Source organism: Anomaloglossus baeobatrachus, chromosome 9, assembly GCF_048569485.1.
Source record: "Anomaloglossus baeobatrachus isolate aAnoBae1 chromosome 9, aAnoBae1.hap1, whole genome shotgun sequence".
NCBI classification, from domain to species: domain Eukaryota; kingdom Metazoa; phylum Chordata; class Amphibia; order Anura; family Aromobatidae; genus Anomaloglossus; species Anomaloglossus baeobatrachus.
In genome coordinates this window covers 120,233,702-120,259,100 of record NC_134361.1, presented here as the reverse complement: position 1 = coordinate 120,259,100, position 25,399 = coordinate 120,233,702, and the positions used below count along the sequence as shown (strand labels likewise).

Below are 25,399 nucleotides of genomic sequence, written 5' to 3'. Positions count from 1 at the left end.
TTGTGGAAACGTCACACTACTTACAGCAAAGAAGGGCTGCAGTTGTATATCGCCCAGGCTAAAAAACTAGTACTCTTATCCTACACTAAATATAAAAATATCCAGCAATCGCCCCCTCCATCTTTTTGAAGTGTGTGTGTGTGTGTGTGTGTGTGTGTTTGTGTGTGTGTGTGTGGTTTGCTCCCCCTGCACCTGTGATGTCTCCACTTAGTGGTGGTTTGGCTGCATCCTGCTAAAGTACTAGTTTCTGGCCTGGGAGATGTACAACTCCAGCCCATCTTTGCTGTAAATAATGCTTAATTTTTGTAGGATATTTATTCCTTTTTTTGTTGTTATTTTTATATTTAGTGTAGGGACCTACAAGCATGAGGTTCCCGTGACGAGGGTGGTAGGCTTCCGTATTCTGGCCATAATACCAACTAAAACTTCATATGTTTTTGTACATGATGCTGCCAGGCCCTTTCTGTTAGGCCTTGCATATTAGAGATCCTGTCCCTGTATGGTGCACAGATGGAGTACGGCTTGGTAGCCCGCCTGAGCTATTAGTATGGGCGTCACCTAATAGGCTGCAGGCTTGTGACTGTGCATCTGCATGTGTGAACAGCGCTCTATGCAAGCCATCAGTGTGCAGTTTTATCATCTAGCAATCGCCCCCTCCATTTTTTGGAAGTGTGTGTGTGATTTGCTCCCCCTGCACCTGTGATGCCTCCACTAGTGGGGGCTTAGCTGCAGTACTAGGTTTTGGTCTGGGCGATGTACAACTGCAGCCCATCTTTGCTGGAAGTAATGCTTAATTTTTGGAGGCTATTTATTCCTCTTTTTGTTGCTATTTTAAACTTCACACTAGACCTCAAGCAGCTTGTATTGTGGCCTGTCCACTCTTCCTCCAGACTCTGGGACCTTCATTTCCAAATAAAATGCACAATTTTCTTTCATCTGAAAACAACACCTTGCACTACTGAACAATAGTCCAGTTACTTTTTCTCCTTGGCCCAGGTAAGACGCTTCTGGCGTTGTCTATTGGTCATGAGTGGCTTGACACAAGGAATGCGACACTTGTAGCCCATATCCTGGATACGTCTGTGTTCGGTGGCTCTTGAAGCACTGACTCCAGCAGCGTCCACTCCTTGTGAATCTCCCCCAAATTTTTGAATGGCTTTTGCTTAACAATCCTACCAAGGCTGGTTATCCCGGTTGCTTGTTCACCTTTTTCTACCACACTTTTTCCTTTCACTCCATTTTCCATTAATATGCTTGGATACAGCACTCTAAACAGCCAGCTTCTTTAGCAATGACATTTGTGGCTTACCTTCCTTGTGGAGGGTGTCAATGACTGCTTTTTGGACTTCTGTTAAGTCAGCAGTTTTCCCCATGATTTTGTGTTCTACTAAACCAGACTGAGGGACCATTTTAAACAATTACAAAAGCCTTCGCAGGTGTTTTGTAGTAATTATTCTAATTTTCTGAGATAATGACTTTTGGGTTTTCATTTGCTGTAAGCGATAATCATCAACACTAACAGAAATAAACACATGAAATAGATCTCTCTGTGTGTAATGACTCTATATAAATATATGCATTTCCCTTTTTTGCATTGAATTACTGAAATAAATTAACAAGTTTATGATATTCTAATTTATTGAGAAGCACCTGTACTTTTCCACACATATGTTACATCTTATAATATAATGTAATATTCGTTGACTGACAATTCACTCTAAAACTGTGAAAAGCTAATTTTTGAGTAACAAACATGCTGCATTTTTTTAGGAAGGATTTAAATGTTTGTCTTTTGGAAAGAAATGTCTTTAGATGTGTTTGAAAAATAAATGTACTGTATAACGGATTAATATACTTGTTTTATAAAGGAATCCTCATCGCCAGATATCAGTCAGTCCTTACAGCTTCTGTGTTCACAAGTGACCAGTGCTGTGTATGAGGCTGGCTTTATGTATCCACTAGAGATGGGTGAATAGTAACTATCTGTGTTCGGATACCGAATATCGAGTACTATTCCAGTGTTCGTCATGGCAAGAAAATTGCTCAGGTTCCCCATTGACTTGCATTGAGTTTGTTATTTGTGACAAATACTGGAATAGTACTTTGGGATTTGTTACAAATAACCTGAACACATATAGCTACTATTTGCCCATCACTAGTATCAAGACTTCACCAAAATCATTTCTGTAAAATTTGCACAAAGTGAATTAAAAAAAATTCAACAGAATCCCAAGTTTTGGGTAAAATTGAATTGAATTTGCCTCAAACAAATTTGCTCTTCTGTATAAACCATACATATAATAACAGTAATACTACAATAGAACAATTGGATCAACTCCAACACATTTCTCATTCTCTTCCCTGGAAAAGAAAACCTAAAAATTTACAACAAACAATAGTGGTATACATACAGGAGGGAGTCAATAGGCAATAGGTTGAGGAGTTATTACTGTTATATACTTGTCCAAATCTATGGCTATATTTTCTACCCTATAAATATCCTGTAATTACCCTAATAATTAATATTTCTTTTAGCAAAGAAAATCAGAGGTTTCTGTTATTTTTATCATTGATTTTATAAGGTTAGTAATTAAAATGCACACATAAAAACACACTAAACGACACACTGAGACAGTCCTTGCTGATCATTTAGACTCAACAAACAAGACACACACAAATGTAGATACTGGACCAAACAAAAAAACAAGACAAGTCTAGAAATGTAAGTAATGGAAATCTTAATAGCTGATTACAATGTTATATCTGCGGCTAATACTAATTTGCTAAGGAGAGGGGGAATTACAAGTGTAAGTGCAAACATTCGAATGGGCTGAAGACCATAGAGGTCAATCAGATATTACCTTTGAGGAGACAATTGTGAAGGTAAATGCTTGAATGCAAATCACATTTCAATATTTGTACTTATGGACTTTCAGGACAAGCAAACTAACATGAGGATGGAGACGTAGAAAACAAGCTTTATCATTTCATAATTGGAATGATAGTGGCCTGTAGAACTAGAAATGTACCCCTTTATGCAAGGTAAGGTAAGAAGCTACAGGTTGATCACTAGATTATCACTTGATCTATTTTTGTTTTAGAAGTTGGAAGAGTTGAGGACAGAGAAAACATATCCTACATCTAGTCAGTGTGACTACTGGAAACCCCTTGTTATGTCATCCATTACATGGCAAAGTTAATGAGTCCACCAAAGCCTAACACAGTTATGCACCATACTTCCCTTTTATCTTTTTGTATGAATATATGTGTCTTGGCATCTGCAGGATTACAGATTTTGGTTGGTAAGAATGTACCGATAAATAATTTTCTTACTTTTACAGTGGTTTGCGTGTTTCCTCAATGTCCATACTGATATGTTATCACTGTGATAATACTATTTTAGTGCTTCTTCATTTGTGCAGATGTTTTTGTCTTCTCAGGACAGTTGCGTCCGTTTTTGTCTTTCTGTGTCATTCAGTTGTGTAAGTCCTGCCTCAGTTCCTTCCATGATTATTAAAAGAACAACCTGAACAGATCTCTAGAATTTCGGGTTAATATTTTCCCCTTGTTTTTATATTAAATTGGTCTGGTTTCCCACTAATTTTTTGGCTGGTGTTTGTCCTTGCCACACACCTTGGGATTACATACCTCCTTTCCTACATATTTTCTTGTTGGGTTTTCGGACACACTCCTTGGAAATCCGTTTTACTGTAAAATGAATAAAAGACTCCAAAATAACAGGAGGTTCCACCCTTGGGGGGGTCATGCAAGCCCAAATGGCTGTGCTCCCCCTCAAACCTCTGAGAGGAAGGAGTAGAACTTTTATGTACCAGGTGACCCTAGTGAGTCCCTGCCCCATGCAGCCTCCTCCCATCTCATGAAGGGCAATTAACTAATGAAACTGGGTAATGGGGGCTACAAGGTTGTAGATATAACACTGAGCAGCTCTCTTTTTTTACATAATGTGAGAGATGCTAAGTGGTAATCTGAGGGACATAACATACGTCCATCTTACATTCCCCATTTTTACATAGTCGTTACATTGTTTGACCCAGAAACCCCACAAACACTAAGAATAGCCCCACCAATGGTTTAAAGAAATCAAAGTATTTGATAGCAATAGGAGAATGTAAGTTACAGTTGAAACATCTTTTGCAAAACTAAGAAGAGGGCACCATATAGGTTGGGGGAAAAGTGAGGCAAGACTCGGCGTATGTGAGGAAAGTGAAGCAGAGTCTAGGTGATCAGAGAATGGGAGTAAACAATAAAAAGCAGGCGTTTGGTCAAGACCAAATGAATAAAGGATCAAACATAATGGGCTTGGGAAGAGAAGAACCAGGTAGAAGGTAATTATGAGAACAGGGCAGCCAAGCAAAGAAGCTCAAATAGAATTAAGACAAAAGGAGAAATAAGGTCATGAACACAAACAAAATATTTCATAGATGATGGCATGGGGACTTGGAAATAAGAATAAGATGAATGAATGGAAAGGTTTACTCCAAAATGTTCATAAGTGAAAGCAACAAAGGAAAAAGAAAGTCAAAATGGATGCTACCATATAGGTAAGAAAAGGCACAAAAGGAATATGGAGTAGCTCAAATGGTGATTTCTAAAATGAATTAATAGATATATGGCCATCTATGTGCAGCAACAGTGGAAAATGATACGAGACAAAACAGCGGTAGGCAACTAAACAAGAAGAGTCAGGGCTGGAGAGAGGCGGTGCGATGAGAGTCACATAACAGGTCAAGATGAAGGTTAATTAAGAAGTTAAAAATGGTATGGAAATATCATTAAAATGTCAGAGATAAATGATCACCCTTATTGTGAGAAAGCAAATCATAACAATACCTGAGCATGAAACAGTGGGACATCATCTAATATTCATGTAGGATGATAATAGCACAAAGAAATACTAAAGGGAAAAATACCAGGACAAATACAAGAATTAATTAAAGGAGCACTAAACCCTGAAATTAGTGAAAAACACCGCACAATCATAAATCACATATGTCAATCTGCAGGACTTTTACAGGCTTAGAAGCAAACAATTTGGTATGTTGTAGAAAAAAAAATGGTCTCCTCCATTTTTTGGAGTAGAGGCTTTGTGCTAGGTGCACATGATTGATGGTCACTGATATAGCGCAGAGGAAGGTTTCCCGTAAGGCTATGTTCACACACTGTATCTTTTCTTGACCACAAAGATACAGCATTTTTGGCCAGAAATAATGCACCCGCAGTAAAAACGCACAAAAAAGCATGTGTTTTTACCGCATTTTGCCGAGTGCGTTTTTTAAGTCAAATCTATTGACTGGAAGGGCTCAAGAACGCTGGAAAAACGCAAGAAAAATGGACATGCTGCATCTTCAAAAACGCAGTCAAGATGCAGCCAACAAAAGATGCCCAATGTGTAGACAGCAAAATCAAAATCTCAGACTTTTCTGGGAGAAGGAAACGCATGCACTTAGGTGCATCTTTGTGGCCTCAAAAATGCACCAAAAACGCAGTAAGGCTATGTGCGCACTGGAAAATGGAATTTTCTCAAGAAAATTCCGCAGGTATTCAAAGATTACCGCACCCACGGTAAAAAACCGCGGCAAACCGCACCCGAAAACCGCATGCGGTTTGCTGCGGTTTTACCGCGGTATTGTTCGCGGTATTGCCACGGTTTTGCCGCGTGCGGGTTGGGATGTGCTTTATTGCATTCAATGCAATAAAGCACATTGAAAAAAAAAAGTAATTTCACTCTGAGATAGATAGATAAAGAGACAGAAGAATAGATAGAGGGATAGATAGATAGATAGATAGACAGACAGATAGATAGACAGACAGACAGACAGATAGAGGGATAGATAGATAGACAGATAGATAGAGGAAAGATCGCTGCATTTCCCACGGTCGGCAGTGAGTTCACATTACCGGCCGTGGGAAATGACCGGTAATTACCTCTGCTGTCTGCTGCTTTCATTCAGCGCTGTGTCTGTGACAGTTGCGGCTGGATGTAAGCAGCGTAGGACCTGTGGATTACGCCGGAGCTGTGGATTACGCCGGAGCTTTGTTTCGGGAGGGGTTAATAAAATGGTGAACGAGGCTTGTTTGTTTTATTTAAAATAAAGGATTTTTCTGTGTGTTTTATTCACTTTACTTACGGGTTGATCATGTCAGCTGTCACATAGACGCTGCCAAGATCAAGCCTGGAGTTAATGGCGGTGATCCACCACCATTAACCCCCTGTATTACCCTGACAGCCACTGCTACACGGCAGCAGGAAGAGCCGGGGACACGCCGGTACTGCCGCATAATGCATGCGACAGTGCCGGGGCAGCTGCGGCTGATATTCTCGGCTGCGGGAGGGGGAGTGAGGCGGGGGACATTAACCCTGCCCCTCTCCCTCCCCAGCCTGAGAATACCGGGCCGCCGCTGTGTGCTTACCTCGGCTGGACGGTAAATATGCAGCGGAGCCCACGTTCTTTGTTTTCTATATTTCCGTTTTCTTTCTATGTGTGTTCTATGTGTCTGTGTCTGTGTTCTATGTCTGTGATGTCTGTGTGTGTGTGTGATCTGTGTGTGTGTTTACTCTCTGCTTTGCTTCCTCTTCCTGTAATGACATCACTTCCCTGCAAAACCGCAGACAAGTGAATGTACATTACCGGAGGTAAACCGCGAAATACCGCAGGGAATAACGCAGGAAAACGCAGTGAACCGCACAGAATTTGCTGCCTGCGTTATTCCCTGCGGGATTTCACGATTAACATTGGAGTCAATGGAGTGAAATCCCGCAGCGACGTGCGGAAAAGAAGTGACATGCAATTGTTTTTGCTGCGGGAATCCCGCAGCAAAACATGCAGCTGTCAAATTCCGCCTAGTGCGCACAGGATTTTTTTTGCCCATAGGTTTTGCTGGTGATTCACTGCAGAGATGTTAAGAACATTTTCTGCAGCGAAACATGCAGCAAATCCGCAAAAAATTCGCGGCAAAATCCGGTAAGTGCGCACATAGCCTAAAAGATGTAGTGTGTGAACATGGCCTAACCATTCACTTTTCACAAAATAATACAGATGCACTGGCACAGGACAGATGAGGGGACATTAAGTAGAAGCCTCTTGAGACAAGCTGTTTTTTGAATGTTTTGCTTTGATTTGTTTAGCGCTCCTTTAAAAATAAGTGGGAAAGAAATGACAGTAAAAGGTATAAATTGTAATGTAGACCTAAAACTATACTGAATCGAAGGTAAAAAATGAAATGCTAGGGCAATCATGGAAAACGACTTCAATCATTAAAGGAGCAAATGTGAATTGGAAACATCCATTTAAAAAATGTGATTGGAGAGATGACTAATTAAAATGGAGGAAAACAGACATAAAATAATCAAAAAAGGCTTCAAACACGAAAATGAGAGCTTGAACAAAATTAAATTATTAACATAATATAGCAATCATATATCATCCAATATAAAAATCAATTAGTCTTTTAGAAAAACTTTGACAGATAGAAAAGCAAATAAAAGCGTAAACTGCGGGTATATGGTTTAGGAGCACAGGAAAAACACTGGGTCGGTTCCCACAGTCTGAAGTGGAAGTATCAAATCTCAGGTTTTTGTTATTCCTTTCTTTGGTGATTGACGTAATAACTGGGTTACAGTCCATTTCAATGAGAATGAAAGAGTCTGAAGAAATCACAAGACACTATGTGACGCAGTCATTATGAACGATAAACAATAGGGCATCCTTTTTCCAATTGCTAAAAAACAACATTAAAAGTGATACTTCCGCTTAAAACTGATGTAAGGTACAATCAAGCATTGATGACGGTAGTAAAAAGTAATGATAACGTCATTATATACATGATGAAACCAATTCAAACAAGTTGGATGGAAGGTCAATGGGGAAAGAAATGGACAAGACCTAAGATTGAAGAAAGAAAATAGATGTTATAAGAACAAAAAATCCTGTATGATAGTCTGGTATTGAAACTATCATTACGGTTTCATGATTAGAGAAAACATAGATTTCATCAGTGACAATATCAACTAAATGTTCAGCAGAATGGACACTGGAAGTCTTGCAATAGGTGAGGCAATGACGCCTTCAGAGTTTATCTTTCCGTACTAGAATCTTATCTTTTAGGCTTTTTTTTTTAAGTTTTAATGGTTTTAACAATCTTGAGGCAAATTTTGTGTTGTGATATTTTTAAAAATAAAATGACTATTTTTAATGATACATAGTGTGTTATTCTGATATAATGCAATGAGCCATCATTCAGTCTAACATGTTACTAGAGGTTTATTTCTATTAGCCTCTGGTGCTAAGTGATTCAGATGACTTTGATGGTAGACAGAAGTGACAGGCTAAACACCCGATATTGCCATCACTCCTAAGCCTAAATCAGGGTCATTACCTTGCAGCAGATTGGCTGCGTTGTTACTTGCTTGCAGAGCCTCATAGTGACTTCAGCGGTCACTTTCACTTTTAATTTAAATATCCTCATCAGGCCAAACAGTACAAAATATTCTCTGTGAAAATTCTATTCACATATTTTTACAAATACTTATTTAGGTTTGAAATGGATAATATACTATGTTATTGTTATTATTTATTATTATTATTATTATTATTATTATTATTATATGTGCCATTTTAATTGGTTTCCAATACTTGCTAGAATAAAAAGTGATCGTTATAAAATAAACAAATAAGTGTCACTTACCTATTCACAGAGACTGATCCGCCGCTCTGCTGGCGATGGCATCACATCCATTAGTCACCTGACTGCAGAGGCCACTGATTGTCTGCAGCAGTCTGATGAGTGATGAACAGACTGTCACTTCTGATCCCAGCAAAGGACAGGCTGCACTGGAAGTGCGAGGAATCAGAAAGGTAAGTAACACTTATTTCTTTTTTTATGATGGTCTCGCAAGTTTTGAAAGTCTTAGGAAACCCCTTTAAGGGTATATGCACAAGACGTCTTTAAGATGCCGATGCGCCTGCCAAAGTATTCCTATGCAAAGCCGCTTCAGGAAAAAGCCTGTTAGCTTTTACATAAAGCGGATTTGTAGATGGTTCTGAGATAATTTTTGTGGCCACTTTTTACTATGGTATAAATTTTAGCTAGCGAGTGGTTTCTATCGGAAGCGGCCCAGAGAATTAACATGCTACTGCTTTTAACCGCTTCTCGGTTTCCAAACCCTGAAATGGTTAAAATACGTATCAAAGAACTGAACATGTGCTCTCGTTTTTACATTGCGGTACATTATGCTCACTTTCTGCAGAAGCTTTGCATCACTTTTTAAGGCAGCTTCCTGGCAGAAACCGCCTGAAAAAGAGGTCATGTGCACATACTGCAATGATGTAAAAAGAAACTAAAAAACTGGTGCTTTAAAGAGGGCCATCCACCAGGATTTTCATATATAAACTAAAGCCAGTGCTATACTTGTTCTAGGATGCGGATTCTAAACATACCTTTAGTTGTGAGATCGGATGTATACTTTATGAAACATAGGCAAGTAAAATTTGTGAAATGCACTGTTATTTGATTGATAGCAGCTACAGAATATCTAATAGGTGGGTTGGGTTTTGCTAGTTATTCCCACCCCTACTGCCTGTCTGTCCTTCCTCCCTCCTTCCTCCCCCTGTAATAACAGAGACAAGGGCAGGAAGGACAGGCAGACAGACAGGGGCGGGAATAACTAGCAAAACCCGACCCACCTATTAGATATTCTGTAGCTGCTATCAATCAAATAACAGTGCATTTCACAAACTTTACTTGCCTGTATTTCAGAAAGTATACATCCGATCTCACAACTAAAGATATGTATAGAATCAGAATTATAGTGCCAGCATAACACCGGCTTTAGTTTATATAGGAAAATACTGGTGGTTGGTCCTCTTTAAACAATATCTCCTACTGGGAAACTAAGCAAAAAGCACTAACATTTTGGGAAACCATGAAAAGACCGATAGAATGTAAAACCATTTCAAAATGAAATACAAACAAAAAACAACAATAAAAAATGGAAAATTAAAACGAGTGTTAAAGAATAAGTTAATTCCGCAGAAATCCAGCACCCAAAATGCAGAAAAAGAGTAACGGAAATAAATTAAAATAAGGTATTGCCACCATGTTGTTACAATTTTATAAAGAAATCTAATAGGATGCAGTTCTGCAACATATTCCCGACTGGAATCAGCGACCACACATGTATACATGGTGTCTGAATGTTTTATCTTAGATATCCCTACTATTATGGGGTACAACAGCCCTTTAATAAAAGTATACCTTTGTCAATGTGAATACATGTGGATGCTAAACATAGACTGGTAGAAATTGTATCCAGGTGCTTGTAGGGAGGATGACATGCTGATGACTGACAGGAACGATCGTGGGGATGAGCGGTACAACAAAAATGGAAAGTCACTGAAATGTAAGAACTCAACGGAGTGACTAATAGCGGAGGCTGATGATATACCTCTGGGCCACATTGGTTACAGTAAGGCTATGTGCACACGGTGCGTTTTTCTCGGCGTTTTTGCGCGTTTTTCGGGTGCGTTTTTGGCCTCAAAACTGCATGACTTTGCTTCCCCAGCAAAGTCTATGAGTTTTCATTTTTGCTGTCCCCACACAGCGTTTTTTTTTCAGCTGCGTTTTTGTGGTGACCACAAAAACGCAGCATGTCAATTATTCCCGCGTTTTTCACTGCGCTTTTCATCCATTGAGTTCAATGGGATGTTGAAAGACGCAATGAGAAACGCAAATAGCTGCGTTTTGGTGCGTTTCTAAGACCAAAAACGCAGCTATAAGCGCAGGAGGTGGGTAGTAAAGTGACGTGTACAGGAAGAGGATTCCTTCTGTCAGTATAGACAGAAGCATGAATCCTCCCGGTACCGTCACCGCCGCGTCCATCTCCCGTCCTGTGCATGTATGCTGCCGTGCGGCGCCATGTACAGGCAGGAGGTGGAAGCGGCTGCGAAAACAAAAGTTAACAGTAGAAAAAAAAAAAAAAAAGTTATACTCACCTGTCTGCAGCCTCGCGGTGCCATGCCCGCTCCCAGCTCCTGTCACGGTATCGCCGCTCCCGCTCCGGCTGTGTGCAGTCTCCCCGGGGCAGGACCTTGCTTGCAGGACCTGGCGATGGATCACCTGATGCAGTCACCTGACGCATCAGCTGATCGAGTCTCGGGCTGACGCGGGCGCCCGGCCGGTATCAGCGGATGCGTCAGGAGACTTCATCAGCTGATCACCGGCAGCTGCTGCAGCGATCGGACAGGATCAGACTCCCGCCCCATCGCTCCAGGAGCTGCCGGTAATTCAGCACATAAGTGAGTATTATTTTTTTTTTTTTTTTCTACTGATGCATCTGCTGATTGTATACTCGGCTTTTATACAATCAGCTGATGTGTGATGGGATTCAGGCACTTGATCCTGACACATCATCTGATCGGTATGCCTTCCAGCAAACCGATCAGATGATATTGGATCCTGATTGGACGGCGCGGGACCCTGACCCAGGATTACTGCGGAGGGGGGTTTATTTCAATAAAGATGGAGTCACTAATTGTGTTGTGTTTTATTTCTAATAAAAATATTTTTCTGTGTTGTGTTTTTTTTTTATCTTTACTAGAAATTCATGGTGGCCATGTCTAATATTGGCGTGACACCATGAATTTCGGGCTTAGGGCTAGCTGATAATATACAGCTAGCCCTAACTCCATTATTACCTGGCTAGCCACCCGGCATCAGGGCAGCCGGAAGAGTTGGATACAGCGCCAGAAGATGGCGCTTCTATGAAAGCGCCATTTTCTGGGGTGGCTGCGGGACTGCAATTCACAGCGGGGGTGCCCAGAAAGCATGGGCACCCTGCACTGTGGATTCCAATCCCCAGCTGCCTAGTTGTACCCGGCTGGACTCAAAAATGGGGCGAAGCTCACGTCATTTTTTTTTTAAATTATTTCATGAAATTCATGAAATAATTTAAAAAAAAAAGGGCTTCCCTATATTTTTGGTTCCCAGCCGGGTACAAATAGGCAGTTGGGGGCAGCCCGTACCTGCCTGCTGTACCCGGCTAGCATACAAAAATATGGCGAAGCCCACGTCATTTTTTTTTTTTGGGGGGCAAAGAAATCCTGCATACAGTCCTGGAAGGAGGATGCTGAGCCTTGTAGTTCGACAGATGCTGTCTGCTCTCCTGCATACACTATTGGATGGAGGATGCTGAGCCTTGTAGTTCGACAGCTGCTGTCTGCTGTCCTGCATACACTATTGGATCGAGGATGCTGAGCCTTGTAGTTCTGCAGCTGTCTGCTCTTCTGCATACACTAGTGGAGAATGAAGAACACATTGAAGAAGGAAATGACATCAGACCTTTTTTTTTTTGTTCACTGATAAAAAACGCATAAGGACGCAGTGAGCAAAAACGCAGCAAAACGCAGCAAAAAAACGCACCAAATCGCGGCAAAACGCATGCGTTTTTTGCCGCGTTTTTTCGACGCAGGTGCGTTTTTGTGCGTTTTTAGCGGCCAAAAACGCACAAAAACGCAGCGTCAAAAAAACGCAGCGTGTGCACATAGCCTAAGGGAGACTGTCAAATATGCAAATGCTGAGGAGCTGGAATCAGCAAAACATAATTAAAATAGGAGAACCAGGAGCAAACACAAAAAAAGCTGGATGACAGGTTTAAGGTTCTGTTCACACTAATCCCATGGCTTCCAACATTTCTTAGGAATATTTCTTGACAGATCTAAACAAGGCACCATTGAATATAATAGAAAAAATAAAGGTTTTTCTGCTTTGCTGCTTACACTGGTATACCAGGCAATGCTATTGTGCCGGCTAAAAATACACACAGAGAACTGCTAGTGTGAAAAGAGCCTATCATCTAATAAAAACCTCGCACTGGAGAATGGAAATGTAGCAATAATAAGATGAGATTTTACACATGAAAGAAAGTTACAAAATTGTGAAAAAGGGATTGTTACAGTGTTGTAATCGGAAATGTTCAGCAATGAAGTCGTATGGTGATGTTAGAAAAAAACAAAAAGACATGTGGGAAGCAGACGGGAAAATACCCTCTCCCTATAAAAGGGCACAGGTTAAAGAATAGAAGAAGTAATCCGATCTGAGGAGGATTTAAAATAAATACTGACTGGATGATGGGAGAAGAGACAGTGCTGAAGCATGAGTAGCAGACAGCACTGGTTGCTGACACATGGCATGCAGCAGGCACACTCCCCCCTCCATGCTGTGGACATAACACTGGAGGGACTACACGCAGACCAGCTTGGATCCCAGGTTTGGTGAGGGGATCTTACCGCACCCCTCGGTACTCACCATCCTCTGTAGGAACATATATGTTCAGATATAAGCAATCCTCGCTTTGTTCTTGAAGGTATCCGGTCACAGTATCCAGGTTGGAGGTGAACCAGATGGGCATCATGATGTCTGGTACTGCATTCTGTATATTCTGGGGGCACACGGGTGAGAAGTGTGTGGCGTTTCGTATTCCAGACCAAGAAGGGGGCGGCTCTGGGGGGAGGAAACGTTTCTCTCCCACAGGAGGTGCAGCGTAAGGCACCCCCAGGTACTGATCCACAGGGCCTAAGATATCGTTCGGCAAAGACACTCGCATGCCACGCAGCTTGCCGTAGTGTGTGTTCACAGTCTGCGAATATACCTGTGCATGAGTGGAGAGCACACGAGCAGTCACACTCAGAACCCACAGGGCCAGACTCAGCTTCCCAGGGGCCACACCAAGCCCAACCACATGCATGGTATGAACAGTACAGTCCTAGCATCCAGAATGTAAGCACCACTGGGGTAAGGGGGTTCGAGAATTCAAGGTCCCCCAAACAGGTCACGTCAGTCACATCCTGTATTCCAAAGTCTAAGGCCACGACAGACAAGCAGCAAGACAGGCGGCAGAGCCAGCATCCACAAGACCTGCAAACAGAAGAGATATGGTCAGAATGCAAAGGAGAACGGCCATATTAAAGTCAAACTCTATCAAACCCATACTACTAATGATTGCTGCAAACATGCAATAGTTCATAAACCCCCGGGATTTCAACAAGTTATTCATCTTATGCTTTTTCAAGGTATCCGAATGGGCAATCAGATGGATGGAGACTCAAACTGAAGGTTTTACTTGCTCATGATGCTAGGTTGGAGCCATTTTCTATTTCCTTTGAGCCTATGCAGAACCCAAATTTAATATATATATATATATATATATATATATATATATATATATATACATATATATATATATATATATATATATATATATTACAGTGCAGACCAAACGTTTGGACACACATTCTCATTCAATGAGTTTTCTTTATTTTCAGGAATCTGAAAATTGTATATTTACATTTAAGGCATCAAAACTATGAATTAAAATATGTGGAATGAAATACTTAAAAAAGTGTAAAACAACTGAAAATATGTCTTATATTCTAGGTTCTTCAAAGTTGCCACCTTTTGCTTTCATTACTACTTTGCAAACTCTTGGCATTCTCTTGATGAGCTTCAAGAGGTAGTCACCGGAATTGGTTTTCCAACAGTATTGAAGGAGTTCCCAGAGATGCTTAGCACTTGTTGGCCCTTTTGCCTTCACTCTGCGGTCCAGCTCACCCCAAACCATCTTGATTGGGTTCAGGTCTGGTGACTGTGGAGACCAATTCATCTGGTGTAGCACTCCATCACTCTCCTTCTTAGTCAAATAGCCCTTACACAGCCTAGAGGTTTGTTTGGGGTCATTGTCCTGTTGAAAAATAAATGATGGTCCAACTAAACGCAAACCGGATGGAATAGCATGCCGCTGCAAGATGCTGTGGTAGCCATGCTGATTCTGTATGCCTTCAATTTTGAATAAATCCCCAAGAGTGTCACCAGCAAGGCATCCCCACACCATCACACCTCCTCCTCCATTCTTCACGGTGGGAACCAGCCATGTAGAGTCCATCCGTTCACCTTTTCTACAAAGACACGGTGGTTGGATCCAAAGATCTCAAATTTGGACTCATCAGACCAAAGCACAGATTTCCACTAGTCTAATGTCCATTCCTTATGTTCTTTAGCCCAAACAAGTCTCTTCTGCTTGTTGCCTGTCCTTAGCAGTGGTTTCCTAGCAGCTATTTTACCATGAAGGCCTGCTGCACAAAGTCTCCTCTTAACAGTTGTTCTATTGTTCTAGAGATGAGAAGGTGTGTCCAAGTGTTTGATCTGTACTGTATATATATATATATATATATATATATATATATATATATATATGTATATATATGTATATATCACCATCATATTTCACAGCGCTTTACGCACATCATCATTGTCCCCGTTGGGGCTCAATCTAAACCCCTTTTCATCATGTCAACTTTTCTTTACAGATATCTATATTACTGATATTACCAGATCACTGTAAATGTAATAGAAAACATACATTATTACACTAACCTGTCTCAAATAAATCTTTCAAAATAAAAGCAAATCTTCACGCCATAGAAACCTCCTAGATGTATATTACACAGCATGACAACACAATGCTAGTATACTATAAAAGGGAGTCACCTCCGCAATCTCCAGAAGACTGCATAAAATATATACCATGTATAGGTGTGTAAACCTCTGAGCTTTGAAACCCTCTTGAATATCGAATGGATATTGGACCTTAGCTCTATAGTTAATAAAATTTGGAAATTTAAAGAAAATAAATCAGATTTGCTAATTTTCGTTCCTTGTTATTTTCCCCTTCATGGACCAGGAATTATATTTTTATGACTACTATATATTGCAAAATAGAGGAAACTTTATAACACTTTTAAAAGTAGTCAACTCTGTGTTGTTCCGGTTCTTCCTATTACAAGTTTATAAACTGACAAATGGGTGTTGCTGGTTGGAGTGTTCTCACAGTGTGCGACAGACTAATCAGACGAGGGGAATAGTAATGGCCAGTCATCAATGTATTCATAAATTCCTAGGAGGAATAACAGAGAATCGGCACAACATAAAGTTACAAGAAAATATAATCCGAAACATATCTCATGGGGAGCACAAATATTTACTAAAACAATGTGTCCTAAATGGGAGAAGTATTTTGGCCATTTGAAGTGCTCTTTTTCTCTTGTGTATTTTATTAAATGGTTATTCTATGAGAAATTGGAATTACATCCCATTGTATCATATCCCATGAACCAAAAACCTGTGCTGAAAATCTCTACTAATGTTGGAAAACAGCTGGACTGTTGTCACCCTAGGTACGGGGAAGTACCAAGCGCATGGCGAAAGGAAAGGGAAACCCTGTGTCTAGGAAGAGGGAGGATGGTGACCCCTAACAGAACCAACTTTTGGTCCCTGGGGTCCCTCACCACCCTAGATAGGTTCCTCCCCTTAGTGCTTAGCTGGATACCTGACCCTAGTTATCCCTAGTGCTGGACCCTAAATAGGGAACGGATGGGTGAGACCTTCATCAACCCCACAAAACAACTATAAAAGATACAAGGAGGACACATGGGAGGAAATGTGTCACGCTCCCCGGGTCCTCGGCTCCCCTCCCCGGGTCCTCTGCTCCGCTCCCCGGGTCCTCAGCCCCGCTCCCCGACTCACCTGCCACGCTCCCCGCTCCCCAGCCTCCGGTGCCCGTCCTTCCCAGGTTCCCTGGCCTCCGATCCCGGCGTCTGACGGCTTCCCAGGCCCTGGCCGGCTCCCCTGCGTCCTCCCCTCAGCTTCCTTCCCTGGCTTCTGGCACCCGGGCGGCGCGCATGCGCATTAGGGCGCGCGCGCGGTCACTGACCCTTTCTTAAAGGGCCAGCGTCCATTAACAGGAAATGAAGCTAAACAGGTACAGGGTATATAAGGGTTTATTGTCCAAGGGGGCGGGGCCTGATCTTCGTGTTTTCCAAGCTAGGAGTCAGGTCTCCTTGTGTCTCCTTGCCATACTCACGTATCTCTCTTCTAGAGCTGATCCTGCCTCGGCATCCGGTCCTGCTGAATCCCGAACCCCGCACGCTGTCCGTCTGCCATCTGACAGTCCGTACCATCTCGGATCCCTGCGGTGACCCGTCATCTCGCTCCAAAGGTTCCGGACCCCGCCTGACCTCATCTCGGCTTCCGAACCTGAACTACGTCACCCGGACTACCATCTGTGACTCCGTGGTCCCAGGGACTTCTCCGTTACACACTTGCACGGACTGTTCTGCTGCCCATAGTGCTTCAGCTACCGGACTCCTTACCACCATCTTAGAGTTCGGACCAGTGGATCCACCTCCTGGGTCTGCCCGACCGCCTGGCCCTGACAGTAAGATCAGGCCATGGATCCCGCTGCAGCACTAGCGGCCTTGCAAGAGGAACTCCAACGCCAGCGTGAAGTCCAGACCCGCATGTTGGACTTTATGACTTCCGTGGACACCCGCCTGTACACGTTACAAGCGGCAGTTACGCCTTCAACATTCCGGGCCTCCACTAGTCAATCCACGGCTCCCGCACCCGTGGCAGCCTCTTCGGATGCTTCCCGACTCCGTTTGGCTTCACCACCTCGTTATGCCGGAGATCCCAAGACCTGCAGGGGCTTCATAAACCAATGCTCCCTTCATTTCACGCAGCTGCCACATTTGTTTGCCTCCGACCAAGCCAAGGTCGCCTTCATCATGTCTCACCTAGAGGGCGAGGCACTGGCGTGGATGAATCCCTTGTGGGAGAAGGAGGACCCTATGACCAAGGACCTTCAAGAGTTCCTGCAGGCCTTTCGCAGCACCTTCGACGAGCCGGGACGCGCCTCTGCGTCTGCTTCATCCCTTCTCCGCCTGCGTCAAGGAACACTGACGGTAGGCCAATATGCCATCCGTTTCCGCACTTTGGCTTCAGAACTCGGGTGGAATAATGAGGCCCTAACAGCCGCCTTCTGGGAAGGACTCTCGAGCCGCATCAAAGACGAGTTGGCGGGTCGTGACGTGCCCTCCACCCTAGATGCCCTGATTGCCCTAGCAACTCGAGTGGACATTCGTTTTCAGGAACGCTCCAAAGAGCTATCTCGTGAGAGACGTCCGGTACGGCATTCCTCTCCTCCACGGAAGTCCTCCGTACCTCAGTCATCAACAGAGGGGATTCCCGTCCACGAGCCCATGCAGATTGACCGAGTACGGCGGTCTGAACAACGTCGAGCAGAGCGGCTCGCCAAGGGTCTCTGCTTTTACTGCGGATAGGGCACACACCTGCTACGCTCCTGTCCAGAGAGGCCGGGAAACTCCAAAGCCTAGGGTTGGTAGGAGAGGCCACCCTAGGTGCTGGGACTCTCTCAGACCCGGTTATGTGGACCGTGCAAGTGTCAGCGGGAGAGACGCGCTTCACGGCTGAGGCATACCTCGACTCTGGAGCAGCAGGCAATTTCATCCAGCAGGCCACGGTGGACAAGTACCAGTTGCCTGTTACTCTACTCGATAAGCCCCTAGTGATTGCCTCTGTGGATGGGAGACCCCTCGCTGATACCATCTCCTGGGTCACCAGGCCGGTCGAACTGCGTATCGGTGCCCTGCACACCGAGAACATCGCTCTCTACGTCCTTCCACACATGTCCCATCAAATCCTGCTGGGACTTCCCTGGTTGCGGACACACGAACCATCAGTCAGCTGGGGTACTGGCGAAATCACCCGATGGGGCTCCGCCTGTCATGAGAGGTGTCTGAAGTCTATACAACCCATCCGACGACCTCCGGTTCCAGAGAACCTACCGGAACTGCCCTCGGCCTATTGGTCCTTCGCAGACGTTTTTGACAAGAAGGAGTCTGAGGTACTTCCGCCTCACCGTCCCTACGATTGCGCCATCGACCTGCTCCCAGGAACAACACCACCTCGAGGACGGATATATCCGTTGTCTCCAGCCGAAACCAGGGCCATGTCTACCTACATCACAGAAAGCCTGGCAAAGGGATTCATCCGGAGATCCTCCTCTCCTGCGGGAGCAGGCTTCTTCTTCGTTAAGAAGAAAGAGGGTGACCTACGCCCATGCATTGACTACCGGGGTTTGAATCAGATCACCATAAAAAACAAGTACCCCCTGCCGCTCATCCCCGAATTGTTCGACCGGCTCAGAGGAGCCCGTGTGTTCACCAAACTGGATCTTCGGGGTGCCTACAACCTAGTTCGTATCCGCTCTGGGGACGAATGGAAGACCGCGTTTAATACTCGCGATGGGCACTATGAATACTGCATAATGCCCTTCGGTCTGTGTAACGCTCCTGCCGTATTCCAAGAATTGGTGAACGACATTTTCCGGGACCTCCTCTACATCTGTGTAGTAGTTTATCTGGATGACATCCTTGTCTTCTCTCCGGACCTCCAGACCCACAGAGAGAACGTACGGCTGGTTCTACAGAGACTGAGAGAGAATCGTCTCTACGCCAAATATGAGAAGTGTGTCTTTGAGCAGTCTTCTCTCCCTTTCCTGGGATACATCATCTCGGGTACAGGGCTGCAGATGGATCCACAGAAGGTCTCCTCCATTCTCAACTGGCCTCCCCCTTCTGGACTGAAGGCAATCCAACGGTTCCTGGGATTCGCCAACTACTACCGCCAGTTTGTCCCTCACTTCTCTGCCCTGACTGCTCCTCTCTCCGCCTTGACCAAGAAGGAGGCTAATCCAAAGGACTGGTCACCTGCGGCCGACGCCGCGTTTTGCTCTCTGAAGCGAGCATTTGCCTCCTCTCCTGTACTCCACCGACCGGAGTTAAACCGCCAGTTCACCTTGGAGGTGGATGCCTCCTCCTCAGGAGCCGGAGCAGTGCTCATGCAGAAGTCCTCCTCCGGGAAGATGGTGACTTGCGGTTTCTTCTCCAAGAGCTTCTCAGCGCCTGAACGTAATTACACCATCGGTGACCGAGAACTATTGGCGGTCAAACTGGCTCTGGAGGAGTGGCGCTACCTCCTGGAAGGAGCAGTGTACCCCGTGATTATCTACACGGACCACAAGAACCTGGAATACCTGCGGTCCGCTCAGCGACTGAACCCACGGCAAGCCAGGTGGTCCTTATTCTTTGCCAGGTTTGATTTCCAGCTCCATTTCCGACCCGCGGACAAGAATGTACGCGCTGATGCCCTGTCTAGGTCTCTCATGCCCAAGGAGCAGGAGGAAGAGAGTACCCAACCTATCATCTCTCCTAGCAAGATTATTCCGGTAGCTCCTGTCACCCTGGCCCAGATACCGCCCGGGAAGACCTATGTCTCCGAGACCGACAGGTAAAAAGTCTTACACTGGGGTCATGCCTCAAAAACAGCCGGTCATGCAGGTCAGAAGAGAACATGGGGTGCGATTGTACGCCATTACTGGTGGCCATCCCTTCGCACGGACGTCGCTGCTTTTGTCTCTGCCTGCTCCTCTTGTGCCAGGAACAAGACGCCCAAGCACCTGCCATATGGCCGTCTTCTGCCTCTGCCTATACCCTCAGTTCCATGGCAACACATAGCGATGGACTTTATTACGGACTTGCCATTATCCTCCGGGCACACAGTCATATGGGTCGTGGTGGATCGGTTCTCCAAAATAGCTCACTTCGTCCCTATGGCCGGACTGCCCTCTGCTCAGGAACTCGCGGAAGCCTATATACAACACATCTTCCGCTTGCATGGCTTTCCATCCCACATCGTGTCCGACAGGGGAACTCAGTTCACCTCCCGCTTCTGGAGGGCGCTCTGCAAACATCTGGGAGTGACTCTGGACTTTTCTTCTGCTTACCATCCTCAGTCTAATGGCCAAGTGGAGAGGGTCAATCAGATCTTGACCTCCTTCTTACGTCACTATGTCAACGCCCATCACGACGACTGGTCCACGCTTCTGCCTTGGGCTGAATTCTCCCATAACCACCACATCAGTGAGTCGTCCTCCAAGTCTCCCTTCCATGTCGTTTACGGACTTCAGCCCTCCGTCCCGTTGCCTATACCCCGTCTTCGGATGTCCCTGCTGCTGATACTGTAGCCCGTGACTTCGCTACCATTTGGGACTCTGTCAAGGCGTCCCTTGGGCGCGCTTCCCAGCGGATGAAGAAACACGCCGACAAGAGGCGCCTGGACCCTCCGTGTTTCTCTCCTGGTGACCTGGTCTGGCTTGCTTCCCAGTACATCCGATTGAAGATACCTTCCTACAAGCTGGGTCCTCGCTACATCGGGCCGTTTAAGGTCCTCAGCAAGATCAATGAGGTCTCCTACAAACTGAGGCTTCCGGCCACGATGCGGATTCCCAACTCCTTCCACGTCTCTCTGCTCAAGCCGGTTTTCCTTGGTCCCTTCTCCTCTGCTGCCAGTCCGGCTCCTCCTCCTATTGCCGAGGACGACATCTATGCGGTAAGGGATATTGTGGCCATGAAGACTGTTCGAGGCCGACAGTTCTTCCTGGTGGACTGGGAGGGGTATGGTCCTGAGGATAGGTCCTGGGAGCCCAGGGAGAACGTGGGCACTCCTCTGATCCGTGCCTTCATGTCCCGGTTGCGGGGAGGGGGGCGTGGGGGGGGGGTACTGTCACGCTCCCCGGGTCCTCGGCTCCCCTCCCCGGGTCCTCTGCTCCGCTCCCCGGGTCCTCAGCCCCGCTCCCCGACTCACCTGCCACGCTCCCCGCTCCCCAGCCTCCGGTGCCCGTCCTTCCCAGGTTCCCTGGCCTCCGATCCCGGCGTCTGACGGCTTCCCAGGCCCTGGCCGGCTCCCCTGCGTCCTCCCCTCAGCTTCCTTCCCTGGCTTCTGGCACCCGGGCGGCGCGCATGCGCATTAGGGCGCGCGCGCGGTCACTGACCCTTTCTTAAAGGGCCAGCGTCCATTAACAGGAAATGAAGCTAAACAGGTACAGGGTATATAAGGGTTTATTGTCCAAGGGGGCGGGGCCTGATCTTCGTGTTTTCCAAGCTAGGAGTCAGGTCTCCTTGTGTCTCCTTGCCATACTCACGTATCTCTCTTCTAGAGCTGATCCTGCCTCGGCATCCGGTCCTGCTGAATCCCGAACCCCGCACGCTGTCCGTCTGCCATCTGACAGTCCGTACCATCTCGGATCCCTGCGGTGACCCGTCATCTCGCTCCAAAGGTTCCGGACCCCGCCTGACCTCATCTCGGCTTCCGAACCTGAACTACGTCACCCGGACTACCATCTGTGACTCTGTGGTCCCAGGGACTTCTCCGTTACACACTTGCACGGACTGTTCTGCTGCCCATAGTGCTTCAGCTACCGGACTCCTTACCACCATCTTAGAGTTCGGACCAGTGGATCCACCTCCTGGGTCTGCCCGACCGCCTGGCCCTGACAAAATGTATGAACAACTTATCATTAGAAGACTCAGAGGTCCCGCAGTGCTTTCAGCAATGATACCACAGATGAGTACAAATCACCTACTTGCAACTTTGGCTTGAAGGAACTAAACATATCCCCAGCACAGTCCAAAGAAAGGAAGGGGTATTTAAACACCAAGGAAATACTGATAATTAACAGCTGGGTGGAAGTCAAACTCCTTCTGGGTCCAAAAGGGAGAGATGAATCCAGCAGGAAAGCTACCTATACCAATGAATACTGACAAAAGGAACAATGGAAAGTCAGGGAGCATGGAATTCCAAATGTAGCTTAAACAGAGAGGGTTAAATTTCCAGCGCTGCCGTAGGAATAATGAAGAAATCCAGATAAATTAATGATTTTATTGTCAACGTGTTTCAAAACCAAAACAGACTTCTTCAGAACAAATCATATTCAATACAGTTTGTCCTGAAAAAGAAGCCTGTTTTGGCTTTGAAATGCGTTGACAATAAAATCATTATTATTTATCCAGAAGCGCAGGTGTTTAAAGGGAACGTGTCAGGTGCAATATGTACCCAGAACCACGAGCAGTCCTGGGTGCATATTGCTAATCCCTGCCTAACTGTCCCTGTATACACTAGCATAGATAAAAATGATCTTTAGAAAAAGAATTTCTAAAGATCTTTTATTGTATGCTAATGAGCGTGGGGACTAGTACCAAGGGCGGTACTTCTCTTGCTAGTCGGCTCCATTAGCATGTGGGTGTGCTAACATGCTAATGAATGCGCAGCGCCAGAGGATGATCTCACTCACCTCTCCGCTGTTATTGCCACCAGACGCTGGATTTCGGATCATGACCCCGGACTTTCGGTCCTGCGTACTACTTCAGAATGAAGCCGGGATGCATACACCCGGCTTCATAGTACGCATAGCCGAAACTCCGGGGTCATGCGCACTGAACTGAAATCCAGCGTTGGGCGGCGATGGCAGCGGAGAGGTGTGTGAAATAATCCTCTGACGCTGTGTATTCATTAGCATGTTATGACCACAGGGGCGTGCTTACATGCTAATGGAGCGGACTAGCAAGGGAAGCAATGCAATTGAGACTAGTCCCCACACTCATTAGCATATTAGCATATGATATAAGATCTTTACAAATATTTTTTCTAAAGATCTCTTTATCTATGCTAGTGTATAGAAGGACAAGGGCAGGGATTAGCAATATACACCCAGGACTGCTCGTGGTTCTCACTGCATATTGCACCTGACAGATTCCCTTTAACTTTGTTTAACCTATATTTCTAAAAAATCTTGGTCTTTGCTTGTAGCACCTACTACTATTGAAAAATGCTAGCTTTGCTCGCTTTTAGCATACACTATAACTACTGCTAAAAAATGCTATTCATTGCTCATTTGTGCATAACATTAAATACCTTATGTATGTCCGGATGCCGTCTACATGTATAACTAAAGGGCATCAGCTGGATCTTTATAATGCTATTGTGTATCATCGCGGACTGTTCTCGATTCTTCTAAGACATATTTGTCTCTGCCCTTTGTACCGTCTCTTTAATAAATGTAAATTATACAACATTCAAGGTGTTTACTAACATCATGATAATCTTGTGCAGGTCACGTTCTATATAATCTGCTGTCTCCCGGCGGATTCTTGCTTTCGCCAAAGAAGAAACTCCGCTTTTGAACAATTCACAATGCTCCGCTGTTAGAATCCTACATAAAAGCTTAATCAGCATTGTAAATATTATCCGTCTTGCACAGATCTCGACCCGCATTAGAAGCGTTTACTATCCTATTTGCCTCATTGTGTTGCTGCTTGCACCTTTTTGGTATGAATAGCATGCATCTAATTTACCAGTGCTTTGCCCGGCTTACTTGCAATTTGCGGTAAGTTCGGCACTTTAGAAAATGTCTAGACAAAATTATGATGTCACAAAAAGGAAAAATAATTGCACATCTACTCCACACAGACCCTGGCGAAAAGGGACATACTTTCAGTAAGTGAATGTCAATGGCAGCGATATATTTTGTGATGGAATTGCCATAGGTGGCAAATGCATTACTAAATATATCACAACATATGACAATAAATCAAGCGGTTACCAACTAACATGACACACTTGTGATAAATGTGACCCATCCTGTTCTCTTCTCCATTTACATCTATGACTAAATTGAAAATGATGCCGATTTTCCACCATCAGAGAGCAGCGTGTGGGGGCGCAGATGTGCGCTCCATGGACTCAGTCATACGACCTTTACCACAAGAAAAATAACAGGACATTTCTCATCAGTGTGCGGGATCCAATTTCCATACATTTATCATAGTTTTAGCTGTTTTTACCATAAGTATGGGATCAGCGTTTGCAAAAAAAAAAATCCAAACTTCTACCCGTAAATACTTTACCTACCCATAAAAAGCAGAGCAGGCGGCACACTAATGCCATCCATGTGTCATCCGAGAGCTTTCTATTTTTTTTCATGGACCCATTCACTTGAGAGAGAGAATTTCATCCGCAAATTGGATAAAAAAAACCCCAAACATATCTGTTTTTCTTGGCAATAGGACTACAAAAATCCAAGAAATGTGGATATGGCCATAGACTATAAAGGGTATGCACTTAATCCATGGGAAACACAGAAAGAACATTTTACATGAAACATAGGCGTGTGATTTTAGGCTCTACCTGACTGAGGATTCTGAGACACATGTAAACTTTATGTGCAGTCTATAAATTTTGTGAAAGTAGCTATTCATAAGAAAGGAGGATAAGGCATGAAAACCCTATAAATCACTCCAAAAAATGTATGTACGGTATGCATTTCACAATTTATTAGGCTCCAAGAAGCTAGTACACTCTACACAGGATCAAGAGTGATGGTAGTTACCCCTTGTCAAACACTGAATTAAAGGGGTTATTCACTCTTAAGCATAGGTCTTTAAAGTAGTCGTATAGCTTCTTGCTCCCAAGAATCGCACTGACATAATGGTTACACTTATATTCCATGATAGTCTCCTGCAGAAAAAACAAAGCATAAAGCTAGAAGAAGACAAAATTGTGGTTTTGATAATAAGACCACAGCAGAAACTATTGGCCTTATTTCCAAGAGACAGGTTTGGTCTAAAGCCAA

The 25,399-nt window shown here is 44.5% G+C and overlaps 1 protein-coding gene across 8 annotated transcripts in view; it reads right to left on the bottom strand.

Moving 5' to 3' along the window:
* Positions 1-25,399, bottom strand: part of NLGN3 (neuroligin 3) — a 251,437-nt gene that overhangs the window by 44,904 nt on the left and 181,134 nt on the right. For 5 of the 8 annotated variants that reach the window (XM_075323970.1, XM_075323971.1, XM_075323973.1 and 2 more), the window contains 2 exons: positions 13,324-13,932; positions 3,649-3,708 (listed from right to left, as the gene is read on the bottom strand). The exons of 1 other annotated variant lie outside the window; for it this stretch is intronic. In XM_075323970.1, the coding sequence (XP_075180085.1) occupies positions 3,649-3,708; positions 13,324-13,762 (499 nt within the window). In that variant the 5' untranslated portion in view covers positions 13,763-13,932. The remainder of the gene's footprint in view (positions 1-3,648; positions 3,709-13,323; positions 13,933-25,399) is intronic. 2 more of the 8 variants (XM_075323975.1, XM_075323976.1) reach the window with 1 other exon arrangement.